At 32.9% G+C, this 20,509-nt stretch overlaps 2 protein-coding genes across 4 annotated transcripts in view; one reads left to right on the plus strand and one right to left on the minus strand.

The window, feature by feature from the left end:
* The window catches only part of LOC124353898 (cholinesterase-like), a 60,309-nt gene extending 55,807 nt beyond the window's left edge, over positions 1–4,502 (plus strand). For both annotated transcript variants that reach the window (XM_046803949.1, XM_046803948.1), the window contains exons 9-10: positions 2,294–2,538; positions 3,119–4,502. In XM_046803949.1, the coding sequence (XP_046659905.1) occupies positions 2,294–2,538; positions 3,119–3,329 (456 nt within the window). In that variant the 3' untranslated portion in view covers positions 3,330–4,502. The remainder of the gene's footprint in view (positions 1–2,293; positions 2,539–3,118) is intronic.
* An 806-nt stretch (positions 4,503–5,308) lies between these two features.
* The window catches only part of LOC124353897 (uncharacterized protein CG5098), a 47,158-nt gene continuing 31,957 nt past the window's right edge, over positions 5,309–20,509 (minus strand). For both annotated transcript variants that reach the window (XM_046803947.1, XM_046803946.1), the window contains exons 6-8: positions 17,630–17,803; positions 9,279–9,425; positions 5,309–5,599 (exon numbers count right to left, since the gene is read on the minus strand). In XM_046803947.1, the coding sequence (XP_046659903.1) occupies positions 5,582–5,599; positions 9,279–9,425; positions 17,630–17,803 (339 nt within the window). In that variant the 3' untranslated portion in view covers positions 5,309–5,581. The remainder of the gene's footprint in view (positions 5,600–9,278; positions 9,426–17,629; positions 17,804–20,509) is intronic.

The following is a 20,509-nucleotide window of genomic DNA, read 5'->3' on the forward strand; positions in this document are numbered from 1 at the left end:
ATTTAAAATAAAATTAACAGTCACTGACAGAATAATCATTAATTGAATAAATTTATGTGACCAAACTAAAAAAACAACCAAAATAAAAAATCTTTCTGCCAAGGCACATTTTCAAATTGTTAAAACAAAACAAAAATATTCAGTGACAATTAAGTAAATTTGAATTTAATCATTATTACTACATTCACTAGATAGATAGAAGTAGATAAATTAGTTCATTACAAACAATTTAACCATTAGAATCAAAACATCTTTAGTTATTCTTCCAATAACAAACTATCACAAGACACTTTATCCTGTATGAGCTAAACTCCACACGCTTGTGCAATTAAAACACATGTAGCTTAATGGATTTATAAATTAATTACTAGTATTTTCTCCGCAGCCTTGTAGGCTTGGCATGTGTGTGAGCACTTCTAGTTAAGCACTAACTTAAGCACAACTATTGTTTTCAAGAATCAAGAATTTTTATTGTCTTTAAACACATTGTGCAATTGACAAAGTCAGATTTACAACAAACCATTTTTTAATATAAATCTCTGTCTAAAGGACAGTTGTTAAATTCTCAGTATTTATCTAGATTATAACAGGTAACAAAGAAGTTATAATAATTAAATAAATATATACATAAACTATACTAAAACTATGATAACAACACATACATAAACTTAACCCTTAGCGAGCCACAAATAAATAACCAAAACTACTCCTAAGAGCCATACACCTTAAAAATAAAAAAATTCCCACATACCAAAACCAATTTTTTTAAATAATTCTTATAACATAAGAGGTAAGAAAAACTAAAAGATATTTATTTTTTTTACTCTTTATTGTTAATTTATAGCCAAAAAAATGGTAAAATCATAATTTCACTGAAATAAATTAATTTTGATATTCTATGTGTTCATATATACAATTAACAATAGTTGAACACAATTAATTATTGTAATATTTTACAAAAAACAAGCATATAGTAATTTTTATTTAGAAAAAATATAAAGAATGTAGTAAAAATGTATACATAAAAATTAAATAAAAGCAATGAAACTACAAAAAATTTCAATTTTCCAAGTATAAAATTAAGAACACACTACATTTTACAATATTATAACATGAGAAAACTTATAAATGATAATTATTGAAAATGAGCTACATATATGTAATCCTTAGGCGTAGGTTTGTTGTGTGTGGTACAGCTCAAAACACAGGTCAGGATGCAAGGCAGGCTTCGACACGCACAATAAAGCCCTACATTACGATAATAATACATAAAATACACTGTACATTGATTAAAAATATTGATTAACATCAAAATTGAAAAGATAAATACGCGGATTGAAAATGGAAGGGCGAATAAACATCTACCTCACGGAAGTCTACAGGCAGACTGAGCGCGCGTCAGTAGACGTCGTTGGCTCAGCGGGAGACTATGAACATCTGGCCGCCCGCCATTTTGTCACTCGAACAATAGCCGTGACCTTGAAAATATACACAAACGGTTGTCCCTTGTTTAACAGTTTTTACTAATTTTGTTACCCAGAAATGCTTTTAAATAATATATATATTTTTTTTAATTGATTTTGCGTCAGTGGACGTCGTTGGCTTTTAGCGCTAGTTTAGGCATGACGTCTAGTAACGTCATTGGCTCGGAAAAGGGTTAATATACAAACACAGAAATAAATAAAATAGAAAACAATATATCAACGTAGTTAAAAACTATCAAAGGCTAAACAATTATCAACGGAGTAAAACACATTTTCTTTTAACCACCTTTCCACTATTATTTTAAACCTTTTTATAGGTACAGACCATGCTGTTTCTTGTAATTCTGCCTTTCATACATGGAGAGATCACATGAAGACAAGTAAGCTTACTATTGTATGTCACCCCTTGAATGTGTGTGTATGAGCATGGACAGTACACACACATTTGGCTATATAAAAGTAAATCTTAACTACAAAGAACTAGGAACTTGGCACATGTATTTCTCAAGTATTTCTTTGACCTTAAATCCAGTGGTACAGAGATGACATCCCTGTTGGAGACCCCAAGCTTCCTGAGCTGATGCTGTAGTTGTTTGGTTTGCTAAAATGACTGCTTATATGGACCTTAGGAAAACATCTCACAATCCAATTATGCCTTTCTTGAGCTTGTGGGCCTCTCGTAGTTAATTGATTACGCTTCTTGTCACCCAGCTTCTCAGGATCAGTGTTGTTTTAGGAGTTTCAAAATATTGGCCATCTAGACTTCATCCAAACTTCAAACCACAGATCTTGTTTTTGTTTGATTCCAGATCACCAAATACTTTGCAAACATCACTTATGGCTATTTGTTCCAATATTTTGGGTTTGGGTGGACATATGCCCCAATCAAAGTTTTTCCTTATAACATGAATCCTGTAAACCATGGAGATGACTTACACTACCTGTTCTACATGGCTGATGATCCTCAACCATTGGACAACTGTAGTCTCAACTGGCCCAATCTGCAAATGAGAGACAACATGGTAGCCTGGTGGACAAGCTTTGCTAAAACTGGGTGAGTGTTCACCGTATAGGAGTTGCAGTCAACATTTTTAACATTAACAAATTCTCAGTGGTTTGCATAACATATTCAGACACAGCACGTTTGTTATTTTAATTTTTCAAATGAACTATTATTGTTGAAGTGTATATAATGTATTAATCCTTTCAAAAAAGAAGCAAAACAAACATTTTTAAATCTAACTATAAAGTTTGTTTTTTTTATAAGTTTGGTATACGAAGGAGTATATATGTTTGATAACATTCAAAACTTTGAATTTTCAGTCACATACCATTTTTTCTAGAAACAAGATAAAAGCTTTTTGCAAAATCATCTTGTTTTGTGTATTCATGGCTCACATCACAAGAAAGAGAACGATAATTGACAATTTTTAGTTACTTTAATTGTATTAATACAATCAAAGATACTATCCTTTTTTTAGGAATCAAACAAAACACAATAGTTGAAACAAAACTTCAAACAGCTTTATAACACTCCTGATTGCTCTCGTGTCTTTATTTCCAAAACATTCAAGAATATATGTTGTCAAAACTGTTGTTTTAAAAAACTGCAATAAATGTTTTTCAATTAACAGAATCCCCAGTACATCATGGAAGCCTGTATCGCAATATGGTTACTTGGTCATAGATCATCCTACATGGACAAAGAATTCTTCAAGCTTTTATAATCAATATCACGACTTCTGGGCCGATCTCAGACTGTCCCGCAGCAGTACTGCCAAGCTCTCAACAACAACTATCTCCATACTTCTCAGTGCTATGCTAATTCTCATCTTTCACTACTGATCATTAAATGTCTTCATTAGTGACTTGATATGTGTAACTTTTTAAGATCCAATTTCAACCAACAAATGTATTTCTTCATAAATAAATTATGTATACTAAGTAAATGTGGTAATACAAATGTAAACATTATTGTATATATATATATATATATATATATATATATATATATATATATATATATTATCATATTAAATATGTTACTTTTATTTATTAATGTAAATACTGTTAAATACAACTTCACGTTGATAAATTGCAAAATGACAAAAGCAACTTATGTATACTGTATACATTTATAGTACCCCACTTTATAGTTAAATGCATGACATAAATCCTATTAAATATTTTGAATTCATATTGTACACCAGTTATATGAAAAATAATATGCAATTTACATGTTAAGATACTAAAGACGGTTTTGATTCTGAAATAAATGATGCTTATGTATCAATTTTTAAAATACAGAATACAATATCTTTAGCTTTTGATTCAGTGATTTATACTCTTTCAATGGTCATAAATAGTGTTGGCATAATTAGTCTTTTTCCTTACTGGGTATATGCTTGTTTTTATTACCAAATGTTAAAACAAAAGGTTTTTTGTACATTATTTTTAACTGTGTCCTTCCTTTCCTTTTAAATGAACTTATTCTTCAAAATAGTTGTAACAATAAATGAATAAAACTTTACTGGTGACATCAATTGTATTTTATCTAGATGAAAGTGTTAGTTCTATACCATGAACTTCTAGACAAACCTTATTGTAAAGTATTTGTAACTGTGATAGATAGTGAATCCTGTGTCGAGCCTTTTAAATGTAAGAGGAGTATCAAGGCATATGATAGGGCTTTGTGTTAGAAATGGAGGAGCAAGTAATGAAGGATAAAATGAGAAGTGGTAGAAGTGATGAAGATAAAAATTGTAGCAAGTGACAAAAGCTTTTGAAACTGAAATTCATTATCTTATTCATATTAAAAACTAACATAAAAATGATGTGTTAAATAGCTTGTGTTAAAAAGTTTAACAAATAACAGAAATTAAGAATTTTGTAATAAAAAAAATTATGTACGGTTAAAAAAGATCTGATACAATACATAGAGTTATAAATAAATAATTAAAATACCATATGATGTTTAAGTACTAAATGAAATAGAAATGGTGCTGTTATTTTATAATACATGTTGTATTATTACACCTACAACCAGATCTTCCTATCAAGTTGGATTTTTAGTGAATCAATCAATGGAAATCACACATCAACATCCCCAATAAAACATGAAAAATAATGCTGGTAGTAACCAGAGTAAAGTACCTACTACTAGATCTTACTATTCAGTTTGATTATTAGTGATCGATCAAACAATGGAAATCACACTTCAACATTCCCAATATAACTTTAACATAATAGTGGTGGTAATCAGAATAAAGTACCTATAACTAGATCTTACTGTTCAGTTGGATTATTACTCAATAAGTGAAAATCACACTTCCACAATCCCAAAGTAACATGAAAAATAATGCTGGTAGTATTCAGAGTAAAGTACCCACTACTATATGTTAGGCCCTATGCATGTGAGTGGAAATTAACTAAACCAGTTGGTAACTAGGGTTTCTAACCAGTTACAAACCGAGTAGTGACTTGACTCCGCACACGAAGGTACTCAACAGCAACCGAAATCTTCAGTTTCGTCATGGATATTGCTCGTGCAATGGTGGAAGAGTCGGGTGATAATGACACTTGTAGTGCTGTATTATTACCACAGGAGGAGAAGACGAATAACCAGACAGTTTTGTGCACACCCATACCTTGAAAAAGTTTTCAGACTACGTTGTTTGTTGCCTCAAAACAGCTCAACCTTTCTGACGCAAAATTCTTAGCATTCTACAGATTCAAAACACAACCATGAGGGACGACTATTAATCACACTCAGGTAAGGAATAAAGAACATAAGAAACATAAAGGACAATAATTACACTCATAAATACAAATAAATATTCTATTTGGTTCTCGATTTTTACATCAATTATAATGTACATATTATAGATAATACATTACATGATTTTTAAGTAAAATTTGTGATCATACTATGTATATATAAAAAATCTTAAAATTTACAACAAGAAGCGGAAAGGTGTCCAACGGAAATAAAATTCTACACCTGCACTTGTCTAAATACAGCTTTTCCCGGTCCCAGGTGGAAAAGCATGTTGTGCACAACAACGTCCATCGTGATGGCGTCTCGTTTGCTAAAATCATTATGTTGGCCTTAATCTCTGCAACAAACAATAAATAGGCTAAGACATTTCTCTCAACTTATTAGTAAGTATTCAATAATTATTCATAGACCAAAACTGACAGTATTAATACTTTTTATCGATACACCAAACATCCGTTTTAGGCCCCATATTGTGTTTAATTATTTCTATTAAAGTCTTACTCAACTATCTCAACAATTAAATTATTTTTCTGATAATACTAAAAGTTTCATTTAGTAGTAAATGTTTATTGTATTAGTAGCAACAGAGAGCAATTCAAATACATTTTTTGGGGGCAGACCATTTAATATGCTTATCACAGAATCTGTATCTTTAAAAACTGTTCTGCCTAATAATTTTCTAAATCTATAATTTGCCTTGTTTTAAAACAATATAGATTTAGCTATAGCTAGTTTTAGAGTATTTTTACGACATTAGCTTTAAATTTAGTTTATATACAGGGTGTTATGCAAGGGTTGGCACAGCTTTAAGACATCGTAGAAGACATTAAAACAATCAAATCGTTCATCTGAATATACATCTTATGTTGCTTCACTAGTGTTTGTCTATCCATTCATACATGCTTTTATTTAAAATATTCCGTCTAAAAAACAGCTAATAGGAACAACTTGAAAAGTGGTAGTTATATTAGACTGATCAACAAGACATTAAACAAATTTCTTAATTAATATTATTGCCTCACAACTTTGCAAGTATAACATTTTGTTGCAAATTTAATGACAAATCAAACAGCATAAAATCTATTCCAATTTGTTGAGAAATGAAGAGTTACAGCTATTATAGTGGCAACCTCTTACTAATGACCCGGTTTTTGATTATGCACGTGTTATTGGTGCAATTCAGTATCATGTCATGTTTTGTGCAAATAAAATTCTTATTCTCAACTCTTTTTTATTTAATCACCTGGTTATCTTCTTTCTTTTGTATTCTATTTTCAGTCAAAAAAGGTAATGTTTAAAAACTAAATGTGTAACTAGAGTTGTTACAGCTAGTAACCTAACATTAGCAGATGAAATGTTGAGTTAAGTGAGATGAAAAAAATCAAAATGAAAAATTGCGTTTATATTTTTATTTTAAAAAAATTGAAGAAAACATTATTGTCAGACTGTTATAGGCCTACCCTAACATTACTGAGAATAATTAACAGTCTGAACTTACACAAAACTAACAAAAAAGTGATTTACATAAATGTAACTCAATACTATTCAAATTGTATTTAAATATTAATTTCCCATGGTTTTCCAATAATCTTTTGTCAGTGTTCTGATGTTTTATTACGTTATTCTTTCCTGTGGTATGGCAAAATTAGGCTACTAAAATAGCTGATGAGAATAATACTTAAACTAAAATTTCTATATAAACACACCTAGCCACTGTAATATAAGGTAAGAAATGTATTTACACAAAAATCCTGAATTAATGAATACTAGTATGTGAATGTGTACTAAACATAACTTATAAATTACAATTAAGACATTATGACAAGGTTGCATGGCATGACAAAGTGAATAACCTGCATAAATTTTGCAGTGTGTGCCAGATTGTGCAAGGCACAAACTATTAGCTAAAAGACTAACTTTGTCTCTTGGTAATCTCAAGGATGTCCAAGGCAAATACATCACCGAACCAGAGAAAGTATTATTAAATGCTGAGTACTCATTTTCCAGACCGCATCATTTATGATGAGGATCAATCACTCAGCTGTGGAGTGAGATCTACAGTACGAGCTAGTCACTCACGATGGAGTTTAGCAAAACGGGTATGCCAACAATACACAATGGATAGTTATTTTTACTTAGGACAGAAAATGACAAAATTGAATCTAGGCTATCCTATGGATGTTCAGGAGCGGCATGTTACTAACTCTGTAAATGTTGAAATATTGTGGTAAAAAGGGATGTTCCAAGGTCTAGTCTACTGCTGAGGATTACTCCTTTAATTTTAAAGGTTTTTTCAAGTCTAAATATGAGGATGGAGTATTGTCTTCCCTGTGCCCGCTTTGACTGGAAGAGACTGGAATGGAACAGATTAAGCTTCCCTTTTTTCCAGATGATGTGACTGAGATGGTATCCGTTATCCCTCCTCATGGGTTCTTGATAGAAGGTGGCCTCTACCCCCAACCATACCCAGTCTCTGGAAGCACTGTAAAGTTTCTTTTAGGACTAAATACAATAAGGGATTTTTTGTTTGGTAATGTTTGTTTTTGTTGAATTTTTGTGTTTGGAGAAATTAAGGGGTAAAACAAAGCAACGCACCAGCTGAACGGGCGGCGAGACTCTGCAATCACGTTATCTACTAGACCGCTCGACTTTGACCTCTGTCTGAGGATGGGGAGGGGTTTGCGATAAGACAATTCCTGTTTTATATTGACGAAATATTGTTCTACGCTAATCTAGTAATCAGTAGAAGCTAAATGTCAACTGTCTGAGGATGGGGAGGGGTTTGCGATAAGACAATTCCTGTTTTATATTGACGAAATATTGTTCTACGCTAATCTAGTAATCAGTAGAAGCTAAATGTCAACTGTCTGAGGATGGGGAGGGGTTTGCGATAAGACAATTCCTGTTTTATATTGACGAAATACTGTTCTACGCTAATCTAGTAATCAGTAGAAGCTAAATGTCAAATAACGATTCATGTTTGGGTGTGGTCGGTATAATCCCAAAGTACCAATAAATCTAATAAAAGGGGCATAATAAAAATGCCCTAACAACAAAAGTAATGAGAGAAATACAAACATAAACAACGCACAGCAACATGAACGTAACCTCACTCTCGACCAAACAATCCAACAGGTGCGAAGCTCAAATACGACCAAACAAACAGTTCATAGAGAAATAAACTACTTTGTGGTTTCAAAGCAACTAATCCACTATCGATTAGTCAAAATTTTGAGGCAATCAGATAAACTATAAGAAAATTACAGGTGAAAAACGTGACGTACCTATATTATGGCCGTTGGCGATTGTCAGTTGAGTAGCCGACAGCCGTAATATAGGTACGTTGGCGTGCAAAGGGTTAATATAATATAATCATCAGTAAAATACTTTTGTTTTAGAACATTAATGTGAGCTGTTAGTAAACTTTCCTCTATAGTAAAGTTTGACTGTTTTTTTAACTATCCAAAATAGGCTTTGTCAAATCAACTTCACATTGTGCCCTTAGTATATTGAAAACATAGGCTTATTTCTTATAAGCCTGATTTTTATTCATTAAATGGTGAATTACTTAATAAGTTTTAAAGCTATGAAACTAAAAATTTTTTATGCTCATGTGATCATCGTCATTACTTTTTATTGGCTAATGCACCTGTGATTTCCTGCACTGCAATGTGGAACCGAGAATGTAGAGTAGGTATGAAACTAGGCACTTCATTTCTGGACATATGACTAACCAAAAAGGGAATGCCCAACAGGAGGGGGAGAGTGATGATTTTGCACCCACCCTACCAAATTCTGGTATTCTGATGAATTCCACAGGCATCAAGTTCTGATTCCAGATAAAGGAATCATATCACCATTTTGATGAAAAGGACATAATCAGGCACACCATCTCCCTACACCCATCCTTCCTCTTCCTGCATTCAGTGGCAGCACAATTATCAACTGATGCTTAAGTGCAAGTGAAGAATTTCTCCTGAGGCTCCTAACCTCATAAAGAATAAATCGAGGCTTACCGTTCTATGTGAGGGACACCGTGCGATGTAAGTCTCTGTGTCCAGGAGCCAATCGGAGGCAGTGGCACAGTGGTAATGTTCGGTGAGTGGACAGTTACGAACAACACAGCCTACACCAGCTCCCAGTTCACCGCACTGACTACATCTCTGGAAACACATCATATGGTTTAGTTGGGTACACAGTAAGCCTTGTAAGTTAATTCATTAAGCAGCCTAATAAGGTTGGGTAAGATAACACTATGAGCCTGGTAGTCTGATTATATTAGATAGCTGTCATGGTTAGGTTGTTTAACACTCTGAACCTTCATTAATAGTTCAACCAATCATATTCAAGATTCATAGGATTTTACTATCTTTAAACAACATATATATGTGCATTTTACCACGCCAGATTTTTTTTAACTTAAGGTTACAAAAATAGCATTACTTAGTTATATCAATTACCAAATACCAAAATATTAGTTACTGTACATACTTTGGAAATAAAAATTTAACAAATACCTTAGAGACTACTGCATAAATAAAATAAGAAAATACTATAACTAGTATTTTCTTTTTAATTTCCTTAATGGGTAACCAGAAAATATTTTGAAACGTAATCAAAAGTATATAAATGTATGTGTGTTTTAATGATACATAAACAAGTTAACAAATACATGAGTTAGTATAAATAAGTCCGCAATTGGAAACGCAAAGTGCTGATATCATAGGCCAAGTACTGATCACTAAATAGAACGTATTTTAAAAAAAAAAACCATTTTTAATAAATTGTTTAACTTTTTTGGAGAAACATGCTAAGCTTTCTCTGGAAGTTTAATAAACATTTTGATTTTCATATAAGTGAAACCTTTTTGGTCTTTTCCAGTTTTACTAGCAACATATCACAAATATATCATGTTCTGCACTGTACATGTCAATATACTGTCTAACTGTAAGGGTATTTTGGATATCCGCTTTCACTAGACTATAATAAATGTATAGGGATGGGAAAGTTATTGTTTTAATTTCTTAAATACATGAAAACAAAATTGTCTGACTGAAACATTTGCCATAATAAAAAAAAATCTTTTTTCCAAACAAAAATGTTTTGCGAATGACTACTATTTCCCCATATGTTAAATATGAGTGAAAAAATGTGTAGTATGCTGTGACAAGCATTTCATTTGAAAAGCTAGACCTGAGTTTACGAATAAGGCATCTCTGGTAAGCTTTTTTAAAAAAAGATTAATACAGCAGCCCAACTTAATCGGCTGTCTAAGTATATTCCTAACTTCTGTAATTTTTTAAATTACTGTAATTTGATTGATTGTATTGTCTAAGGAGACCACTATACTTTCTGTTTTATTATTATGTGTTGAAACAAATAAAGATTTAGTTTAAAAGGAGAGCTTCTACCATTGCAAGGTTCTTTTCAGACAGTATACATTGAAGATTTGAATTACTATTTAAGAAAGTTTTATCATCAGCGCATATTGACGGACAGGGCATATTAAATGAAAAATCATTAATATCTAAACAAAAACAAAAGCACCAAGCACAGATCCTTGTGGCACTCCTTGAGCATTTTTTAACTCCAATTTATCATTATTTGCTAGATCCATTTGTTTTCTACCTTCTAAGTAAGATGAAATTAGTCTTAGTTCATTATTCCTTACATCGTAAAATTCAAGTTTTTAATAAGTAACTTGTGAGGAATGCAGTCAAATGCTTCAGTTAATCTATTTAAGTAGCAGATGTCATTACCTTATTTTCAAAGTTTAAAAGAACTTGCTTTACAACATTTTCAACTGCCATGGTTGTATTTAAACCTGGAAGGAAACCAAATTGATATTTACAAAAAGGAAGTTATTTGAGAAAAAACTATACAACTGCTTTTTAATACAATAGTCAAAAACTTTACTTATAATTTGGACTTATTTATTGGAACTAGTAATATAGATGTGTAATTTGAAGACATCATTTTATCCCTTTTCTTATAAATTGGTATATCTTTATTAATTTGTAGTGTTTGCGGAAAGGTTCTTTGGTCTAACACTTTGATAAGAATTAACCCTATGCACTCGAAAGCAATTATTTATAGTTTGTCCTCGGTGCTCGAATGGCCAGCTGTACTGCCCACTGACATTTCCGCCTCAGCTTGGTTTTAATTTAGTACGCTATGTCCTGGGTGCTCGAATGGCCACCTGTACTGGCCAGTACAGAATACGACCATTGCTCGTATGGCCAGTACTACTGGACACGACGTAACACTTTATTATTATTATTTTAATTTATACTTATATGTCCGGCGAAAGTGCTGTAACCTATCGAGGAACTCTTAAACTTAAATTTGAACATCTGCTGACAATGGTTTTCCCGCCAATTCCATTTCTGCGTAGAAGATTCAGACAACTGATGTTTCGAAGGTCAGTCACCCTCGCCCATACTACTTGTTGTGGTTCATCTGACTTGTGTTTCGTACTGTTTTGATGTTATTTAGCTGTGGATTCTTTATTAATGTGTAAATATTTGTAAATTAATAGTTGAATATCTTTACAACACATCTTTCATAATAAAATGGCAGCTGTGCAAAATTGATTATTTTGTAAATATTTGTAAATAGTTAGTGTTTACATTTGGAACAGTTCTTTTGTAGTAGGCTTTGTGATCAATACAATTTGTTAAGTTTATTATTTTGTAAATATTGTATATTTTTAGTACATTTTTTAATAAATGAACAATGGATGACTGTTTACGTTCTGATGAAGTTAGAAATATATTGGCCGATGAAAGTGACATTGATGAAGACAGTGGTTCTGAACACAATAGTGATTTGGATTCCAATTTCAATGAAACAATTTGAAGATGAACTCGTGAAGAATTAGGTGAAGACGCCGATTATAGTATAATGGAAACAAAACATAAATGATGAAGATGATATTCAAAATATAACAAATGAACACAATGTGGGAAGGAGGACAGTGGTGAGTTGTCAGTACGTGGTACAGATAGCAGTGAAGACGAAGTGAGTCCAGACGGATGGCAAAAATGGGAAAACAGGTAATGCTAAATTTAGAAGGTTTAACTGGGCAGGTAACAGTGGCTATAAACCTCCACTAAACACACACACCAAAGACTCCCCTAGATTTTTTTCAGCTGTTTTTTTAATGATACTTTGTTATCAGAAATCGTCAATGAGACTAACCGTTATGCTGGGTGAAAAAATTCAGATGAAAACACACCACTCTCCAAAAAAGGTCAATGTGGCGGGGTCTGGCATGACATGTCATTATCAGAATTAAAAGCTTTCTTGGGTGTAGTTCTTAACATGGGGATGAACGAGAAACCAGATAACTGGACGATTATTTTTCTACTGAATGGGTAGATTACCAGCCGTTCTTTAAGGACGTATTCAGCAAAGAGAGATTCCTACAATTATTTTGGAAATCTTCAAGTCAGTCCCACCCCCCTCTGGACCTGTACGAGGTAGGCTAACACGCTCAGGTAAGATACGAAATGTGGTGGCATACATGGATCAGAATTTTAGAGAATTCTATGTACCAGAGAATAAATAAAGTGAGTGTTGATGAAAGCACCCGTCGGATACAAAGGTAGAGTTGTTTTTTAAGGTGTACAATAAGGACAAACCAATAAAATGGGGTATTAAAATATTTGTTCTTTCCGAATCAAGCACAGGCTATATATGTGCAATGGAGCCATATTTTGGCAAATGTACCACTGATAGAATGCCACGGCAAGACTTGGGCGTTACCAGCCGTATAGTTATCCATTCTGGTTGACAAACTAAAACAGACTTATGGGAACATAGAAGGACTTCATTTGTCTTTTACTGATAGGTATTACACGAACCTAGATCTTGCTCAAGTACTTTTTGAAATGAAAATTCATATCACAGGAACTGTTATGATGAACCGAAAAGGCCTACCAGCGCAAATAAGGAGTCAACAGATGAACAAAGCAGGCAAAATCAAACTAAAAAAAGGTGACATTATTTGTTATAGAAAAGAAGACAAGTTTGCAGTGCTCCTGTGGCAAGACACAAAGTTGGTAGCTATGTTGAGTACCCTGTATGATAACTCAACCCAAACTGTTCACCGCACAAAGAAAAACGGACAAGAAGAAGACGTTGAAAAAACCGACTGTGGTTTGGTAAATATAACCAATCAATGGGCGGGGTAGATCTCGCAGATCAATACATCTCTAGTTATTGTTTTACAAGAAAAATCCATTAAGTGGTGGAGGAAGGTTTTCTTCTGGCTTCTTGAAACGGCAGTTGTAAATGCTTTTATACTTTACAATCTGAACCAAGGACAAAATAAGATACGGCAATAAGAAAATTCAGAAAAATTTTGGATTAAACAATTTATAGATTATTTTTATAGATTAAACAATTAGTGGGAGATGTAAGAAGTTTCAAGGAAAAGAGGAAGGCCTTCCACTTCAGATGAAGAAGAAAGACTAAACAGAAAATTGCACATCCCCTATCCACTTGATGGTGGCGCAAGACTAAGGACTGCGTAGTTTGTAGTGATAGGAGACCTGGCAAGGACAGAAAACGCAGCAAATTTTACTGCAAACATGTCCTACACAACCCAGGACTTCACATGGGATTATGTTTTGAAAAATTCCTACTCCGCAAAAAGTTTCAAAGACTAAAAAATGTTGGAAAACGTTTATTAACTGTGTCATATGTAAATATCAAATTGTAATTTCAGCAATTTATTTTAATTATTAAATTTAAAAATGTATGTATAAAAATAACATTAACAAACAGTTTGTTTATCTTAGAATAAGTTAGTTTCATTAAAGTTGTTCTTTAAACTATCTATAAATGGTGTTTTAACGTCATTTTTAAATACCTATTCTTCTAATACAAAGGTCATTTAAAAAGAATTACGAGCTGGCTGGGAAAGTATACAAACATGCGACTAGCTGGGAGTGGAACTAGCGCGGCCAGTACTACTGGCAATTCGAGCGGCGAGGACAAGCAATGACGAAAACTAATAACGGCTGTCTGAAAGACGTTGCATGGCCAGTACTACTGACCATTCGAGCGCAAGGGGTTAAAGTTGGGGAACCATAGTTAAATATATATGTTCTAAGTTTATTAGAAAACCCATAACAATCCTCATTTCTAGAGGTACTTAACTGAAATATACAATACACATTTCAGTGAATCACTTAGGAGCAACAGCAGCACTACCAGTGTGGCTTTAGCTCATGTCTAACTGAATTTATAAAACGCAGTTGTTGAAAGTGTCACAATTAATTTGCTACTTGACATTCATCGTTGAATTAATCAAACAAATCTTAACCAATAAATTTCATAATCACACCAGTCTGGACTTTATGATGTTTGTACACCAGTAATGTATAGCTTAATACTTTGAGTGGCACTCCATTACTGTACTTTTTAGTTTTTTATGTATTAGCGTTTTAGGATACCTGAAGAAGAGGGTAGAATTCAATCCTTAAAATGTAGTGTTATACTTGTTGTAAGTGTTATACAGGGTATCAATTTTAACCGTAGCACCATTGATATCTCAAAAACAACTAAATTTAGTAGTTTGAACCCGCAAATCGCCAGGCTGCCCAGGAAGGTGTTGCCTCAGCAGTCTGGCGCCGGCTACAGTAAATTGACAAAACCTGTCAAATTAAAACTGTATTAACAATTAAACATTTTAAATAGTTGTTTATAAAGTTACACGCCCAAGATAATGATTTTAGGAGCTTCATAACGAGACCAATGCTGAATTTTTCCAAACCCCCTGTTAACCCATTGCGGATCGTTTTGTTTTAGCGCGCGGGTACCAGCGGGCACGAATTAATTTACGGTCGGCGGCTGAACGAACAGCAATGGTGCGCCAAATCGTATTGCTCGCTATTGTATACTCACTTCATATCTACGTTGAACTGGATCCTGGTTTATAAAAATATCTCCATCTATATTCTTAAAAACAAAATAATTAAATACAATATATTGTTTACGAACTATCAAAGCAAAGAGTAAACTCATACGAATGATTTTACAACTTCAACATACAACTGCGATCTGTAGGATATTTATAAAACTTTTGAAAACTCTGAACGTAGACCGTCGTTAAACACTCTTAGTTGACAAGTGAAGACGATCGCCCAATCTATCAGACATTAATAGAACTATTTGGAGGGAAACTTAAAAGCAGACCGCTTTTGCGACCTGAGCTCGTCATCGTGCCTTTAGCCCCGGCCGCTGTGTGACTAGCACAGCTCATCAGTGATCCGCAATGGGTTAAGGATAGTAAATTGTTCAATCAGGTGCACAATTGATGAGTCAATGAGAATAACTATTCATCTAGATTGTACTTCATTTTGTAGATCAGATGTCTCAATGTCAAAACGATGCAGAGTTTATTTCTAACTTCTTCTTCACTGACTTTTTCTCTTCAGATGGACATTGACTCCAGATACCAGGAGCCAAGTCTGAGACAGTGTTAGATTTCAGACGCTGCACTAAACAAAAGGTGAAATGAAGCTGAACTCAACATTCGCAATGAAACAACCCTTCTCACCTTAGCAATTTCATATATAGATTTTTTGTTGTTTTCTTTTTAATGTCTGAATGTAAATTGATCAGCTTATTGATGAATTGAAAGAGCTTTCTTTTCATTGCTGAATCTATTTTTTAACCTTGTTTGTAGCATAGTGTTTGATTTTAATATTCTTAATCAATTGGCAACTCACCAAGCTCTTGTAAAGATGAGTTTAATGTATATACCACAAGTGATTCTGGTTAGAAACTGGGATATTTATCTAAGCCATTTCTCTTTTTCTTTATTTTGATGGCCCATACAGAGATCATTTTTATTTTTCACAGATTTGGAGTACAAACTGCTCATATAATCTGTTGAATTTCTAACTTCTTGCCACCCTTAACATTGTGATTAGTTTATATTTCAGAATTACAACACTCCTAATTCAAAAATTTGCATTTCTCTTACATTTTTTGTTTTGATACTCAATTATTCAAATGGTAGTAGCATAAAAATACAATATATCTGAAATGTGTCCATTTCGATATTTGTTATAGTGTACGAGTCGAAACCTTCATTGTAATTGATGTCACTGAAATCAGAAAGGATTACTGATTTTAGTAGTGCATTTTTTCTAGAATATAGATATACAAGGTTAATATAGATTGGCATCCTGACTTGTCAACAACATAATGAAAATTAGGTATTATTGAAAACAGACATTACTCTAGTTTAACCAATTAGGTGGTTTCAATTAAATATGTTCCAAATTTTAAAGTTAATAATAATTATGAAAAATAAGCATTTCTTTGTTATCAATATATTGATTAACTTGTTTATCGTGCAAACATAAGAGTTTTATCTGTAAATTCGTTAAGAGATGAAGAAATTTATCAGTGCTTTGGTACTGATAGGAAATATCCCTAGCCAACGGTGCAGGCTTTGCAGCCTTCGGTACCACACTACTGGCAAAAAAACAACCTCTGAGATAGTATCCAATTCAAGTTCAGACAATGTGAGTGCTTGTAAAGGTTAACTTTAACTTTGGTACTACTAGTAACATATTTATCATAACCTAATATAAACCTACTAGGTAGATAGGGAGTGGCTCCAGATATTACCAAAGTACCAACTTATCTGTAATATGTGGGTCTTTGTAAATTTAGACTCATGACCACAATTCAGACTCAGTGTCATAATTGTTTATGTTAACTAGACCAGTATTATGTCTTAGTTATGATTTATATCTATTGACTGACGACTATGACTTTAATTTTTAGAATGTATTATTCTTTTAATTTTGGTATACTGTACCAAACTTATATTGCTTTGTGTGAAATGTTAAATTGTTTTGTGAATTTATGAACAGATTTTATTCATATCCATAGTTTTAACAATTGTTGTATTATATGCGGTTGTGAACATATAACTTAATTCTAAAAGACAGTACAACATTTTACATTATCTGAAACTACACAAAACAATTATATATCTGTATTTTGAACAGTGTGAGATAAAAATTAATATATGGTACTTTTTAGTACTCTGGAAAGGCTTTATTTTAAATTTAAAATATTGTTGTGTAATTTTTAGTAATCTTTAAAAAAGTTGGCAAAGCTGTATTTTAAAAATGGTATAAAAGAAAGAAAAAAATTTGAATCTTTTCATAACTAATTTCAAAATACAACATTATATTAAAATCTGAGATAGTGACAAAAAATAATTATTGAATATTAAACCTTTATTTACATTAAATTTAATTTACTAACTTCCAGCAAAGATTAAACAAATCTATGAAGAGCAAATTTATTTGTTGATGATATAATAATAGGAAATTACCGTCCGCAGAGATGTCCAAATGGCATCATCCAACCCGACCATCTGTGAGCCAATCATGCAGAGGCCAGGAGCCCACATAGCACAGGTACCATGCAGCCACACCTCGTAGCCACCCTCCACTTGTAGTAGACCAGCCTGAACCTCCCACCCATCCGTTGACTGAGACCTTTTGCTCTGTAACAGCAGTTATATCATCAGTAAGCTACCAACATTGTCCAACACAACCATTTGTGAGCTAATCATGCAGAGGCCAGGGACCCACATAGTACAAATACCATGCAGCTACACTTCGTAGCCACCCTCTACTTGTAGTAGGACAGCCTGAACCTCCCACACATTCATTGTCTGAGATCTTTAATTCTGTAACAGCAGTTATATCAACAGTAAGCTACCAAGCATTGTCTACCATGACCACCTGTAATTTAACCCTTTTAATGCCGATGTGCGCCGCGAGCGCACGTCATTAGGTTTTACGAAAAATGCCGACGTGCGCTGGGGGCGCTCGTCCGGTTTTTGTTATGTTGCAGTTTTAATTATTGACTAAATGCCACTAAACTTTGCATACTGTATCTAGACACTACTACTATTGATACAAACTAAACATGTGATGACGTTATCAGCTGTTTTCAACCTCATTTACGTCTAATCATTCAGTGAGCGTCTGGTTTCTGTGGTAATACGTTGTTGCTAGGTTATGTTTTAATGGGAATTATTCGTGCTTTTCTTTTGTTTATTTCAGTTTGCTTATATTATTATTAGTTTTGTGATTATTGTAAATAGATTTTACCATGAGTAAAAGAGGGGGATTCATACTTTGTGCTTCGGCAAACACAAGTGTTAAAAATTTTTAAATTATGTACCCTATATTGTAAATAATTAATTTTAATTTTATGTAAACTACTTTCTTTATTATTTCAACAAACAATTTTATACATTGGGCTAAACAACACGTGTAAATAAAGTGATTTTGAATGAAACTGACCAAAATATGTCTTACTGAATTTTACTGTAAAATATGGACTTTACAAGGTTTTCAATAAAATGCTGTAACTTCACTATTTTTCAAGGCAAGTTCTTCAAATTTGGTGTGTGTGTTAACAATTAAATATAGTACAATTGCCAGTAACTACTTTTTAGTTAAGGCTAATAATAAAGGTACCTTTATATGTTCAATCTAATTTTTTTTTAAGTTTTTGTTTTTTTATTTTTTGTTTTTTACAAATATAAATTATATAAATTTGTAAAAATTTTAATACTCATTTGTTTCAAACACTTCACATTATGACATAAAAAACAACACCTCAATGGATAATTTCCTTCAATAAATAAAAAAGTTATACATTTAAAAAAAAAATAGTTGTCAAAAATTATGGAAAAAGGGCATGGCATTCTTCGCATGTACTTTTTGAAAACAGGTTGGCATTTTTCGAATGGTCACTGAAAAAATGTCTGGCATTAAAAGGGTTAATCATGCAGAAGCCAGGAGCCCACATAGCACAGGTACCATGCAGCCACACCTCGTAGCCACCCTCCACTTGTAGTAGGCCAGTCTGAACCTCCCACACATCCATTGACTGAGACCTTTAACCATCCAAGTGCTATTATCGCACTGTGTGATATGTTCGAACCACTTTAAAGTGCTACTATCGCACTGTGTGATATGTTCGAACCACTTTAAAGTGCCACTATCGCACTGTGCGATATGTTTGTTTTTGTTAAATTGCCGTAAAACGGTTTATTTAATTATTCCGTGATTTTCATAGTACAACGTAGGAGAGATTTCTCTTTGCACTGGCTCTACTTTGTAAGCCTTTGAATAGAATGAAAAATAACAGTCAGCTAATTTTGTCAGCTGTTGCTGCGCTCGCCACGCAGTACTCTGTTGTAGTTTTCGTCTCGGTTAGTTATCGTTCCGGTGCGACGTATTGTTCTGATTTGTGTTATTATTCACTGTGCGATAGATTTTTGCTTCTTGTGTGTGTATTTTCTATTTTATTATGAGTTGCTACAGTGCTTTAGAGCACTTCAGGAGGAAAGTAGGGGGAGGCAGAAGAAAGAGGGTATTGCAGCAATCAGAATCTGACTCTAAGTTTCTTTAGTCAAATGTAAATATATATTTACATATGTATATAAACAAAAGGACCATAATAAGATATTTTTTACTATTCATAATTATTATAACATACATTTAGATTTTGTGAGGTTATATGTACACCCAAACCAATATTGTTTGAGAAGTGTTTACTTTGATTGTGTCCATTGTGCAAATTTTGGTGTGCGGAATATTTTTCTAGTTTTTATATTTTTGTGTGTAGTTTTTGTTCAAAAGGCTTTGAAGTGACAATTTTATTGTTCACAATGAAATTTGAATCAATTTGTATATTTTGAAATATTTATAACCATGTTTTAAAACACATTTACAACCTCACCATCTAAAAAAAAACAAATAAACTTTTTTTTACTATTCATCAAGACTTTATTTAGAGAAAAGTGGTAATTGTTTTGAATTATCATTTCCTAAAGCATGTTTTTCTGAAAAGAATGATATGTAACAAATGATCTTTGAATGTATATTTGTATCTAAAAAGTGGCTTTTAAGAAACCATGTATTTTGCTTCAAAACAGCCCAGCACTTTAAAGTGATTTAATTACCACTTGGAGGGTTAATTCTATAAAACAGTTGTGCCATCAGTAAGCTACCAAGCATTGTCCAGTATGACCACCTGTAATTTAATCATGCAGAGACCAGTGGCCCACATAGCACAGGTACCATGCAGCCACACCTCGTAGCCACTCTCCACTTGTATTAGTAGGGCAGTCTGAACCTCCCACACATCCGTTAACTGAGACCTTTAATACTGTAACAGCAGTTGTGCCATC

Source organism: Homalodisca vitripennis, chromosome 2 (genome assembly GCF_021130785.1).
Source record: "Homalodisca vitripennis isolate AUS2020 chromosome 2, UT_GWSS_2.1, whole genome shotgun sequence".
NCBI classification, from domain to species: Eukaryota; Metazoa; Arthropoda; class Insecta; order Hemiptera; family Cicadellidae; genus Homalodisca; species Homalodisca vitripennis.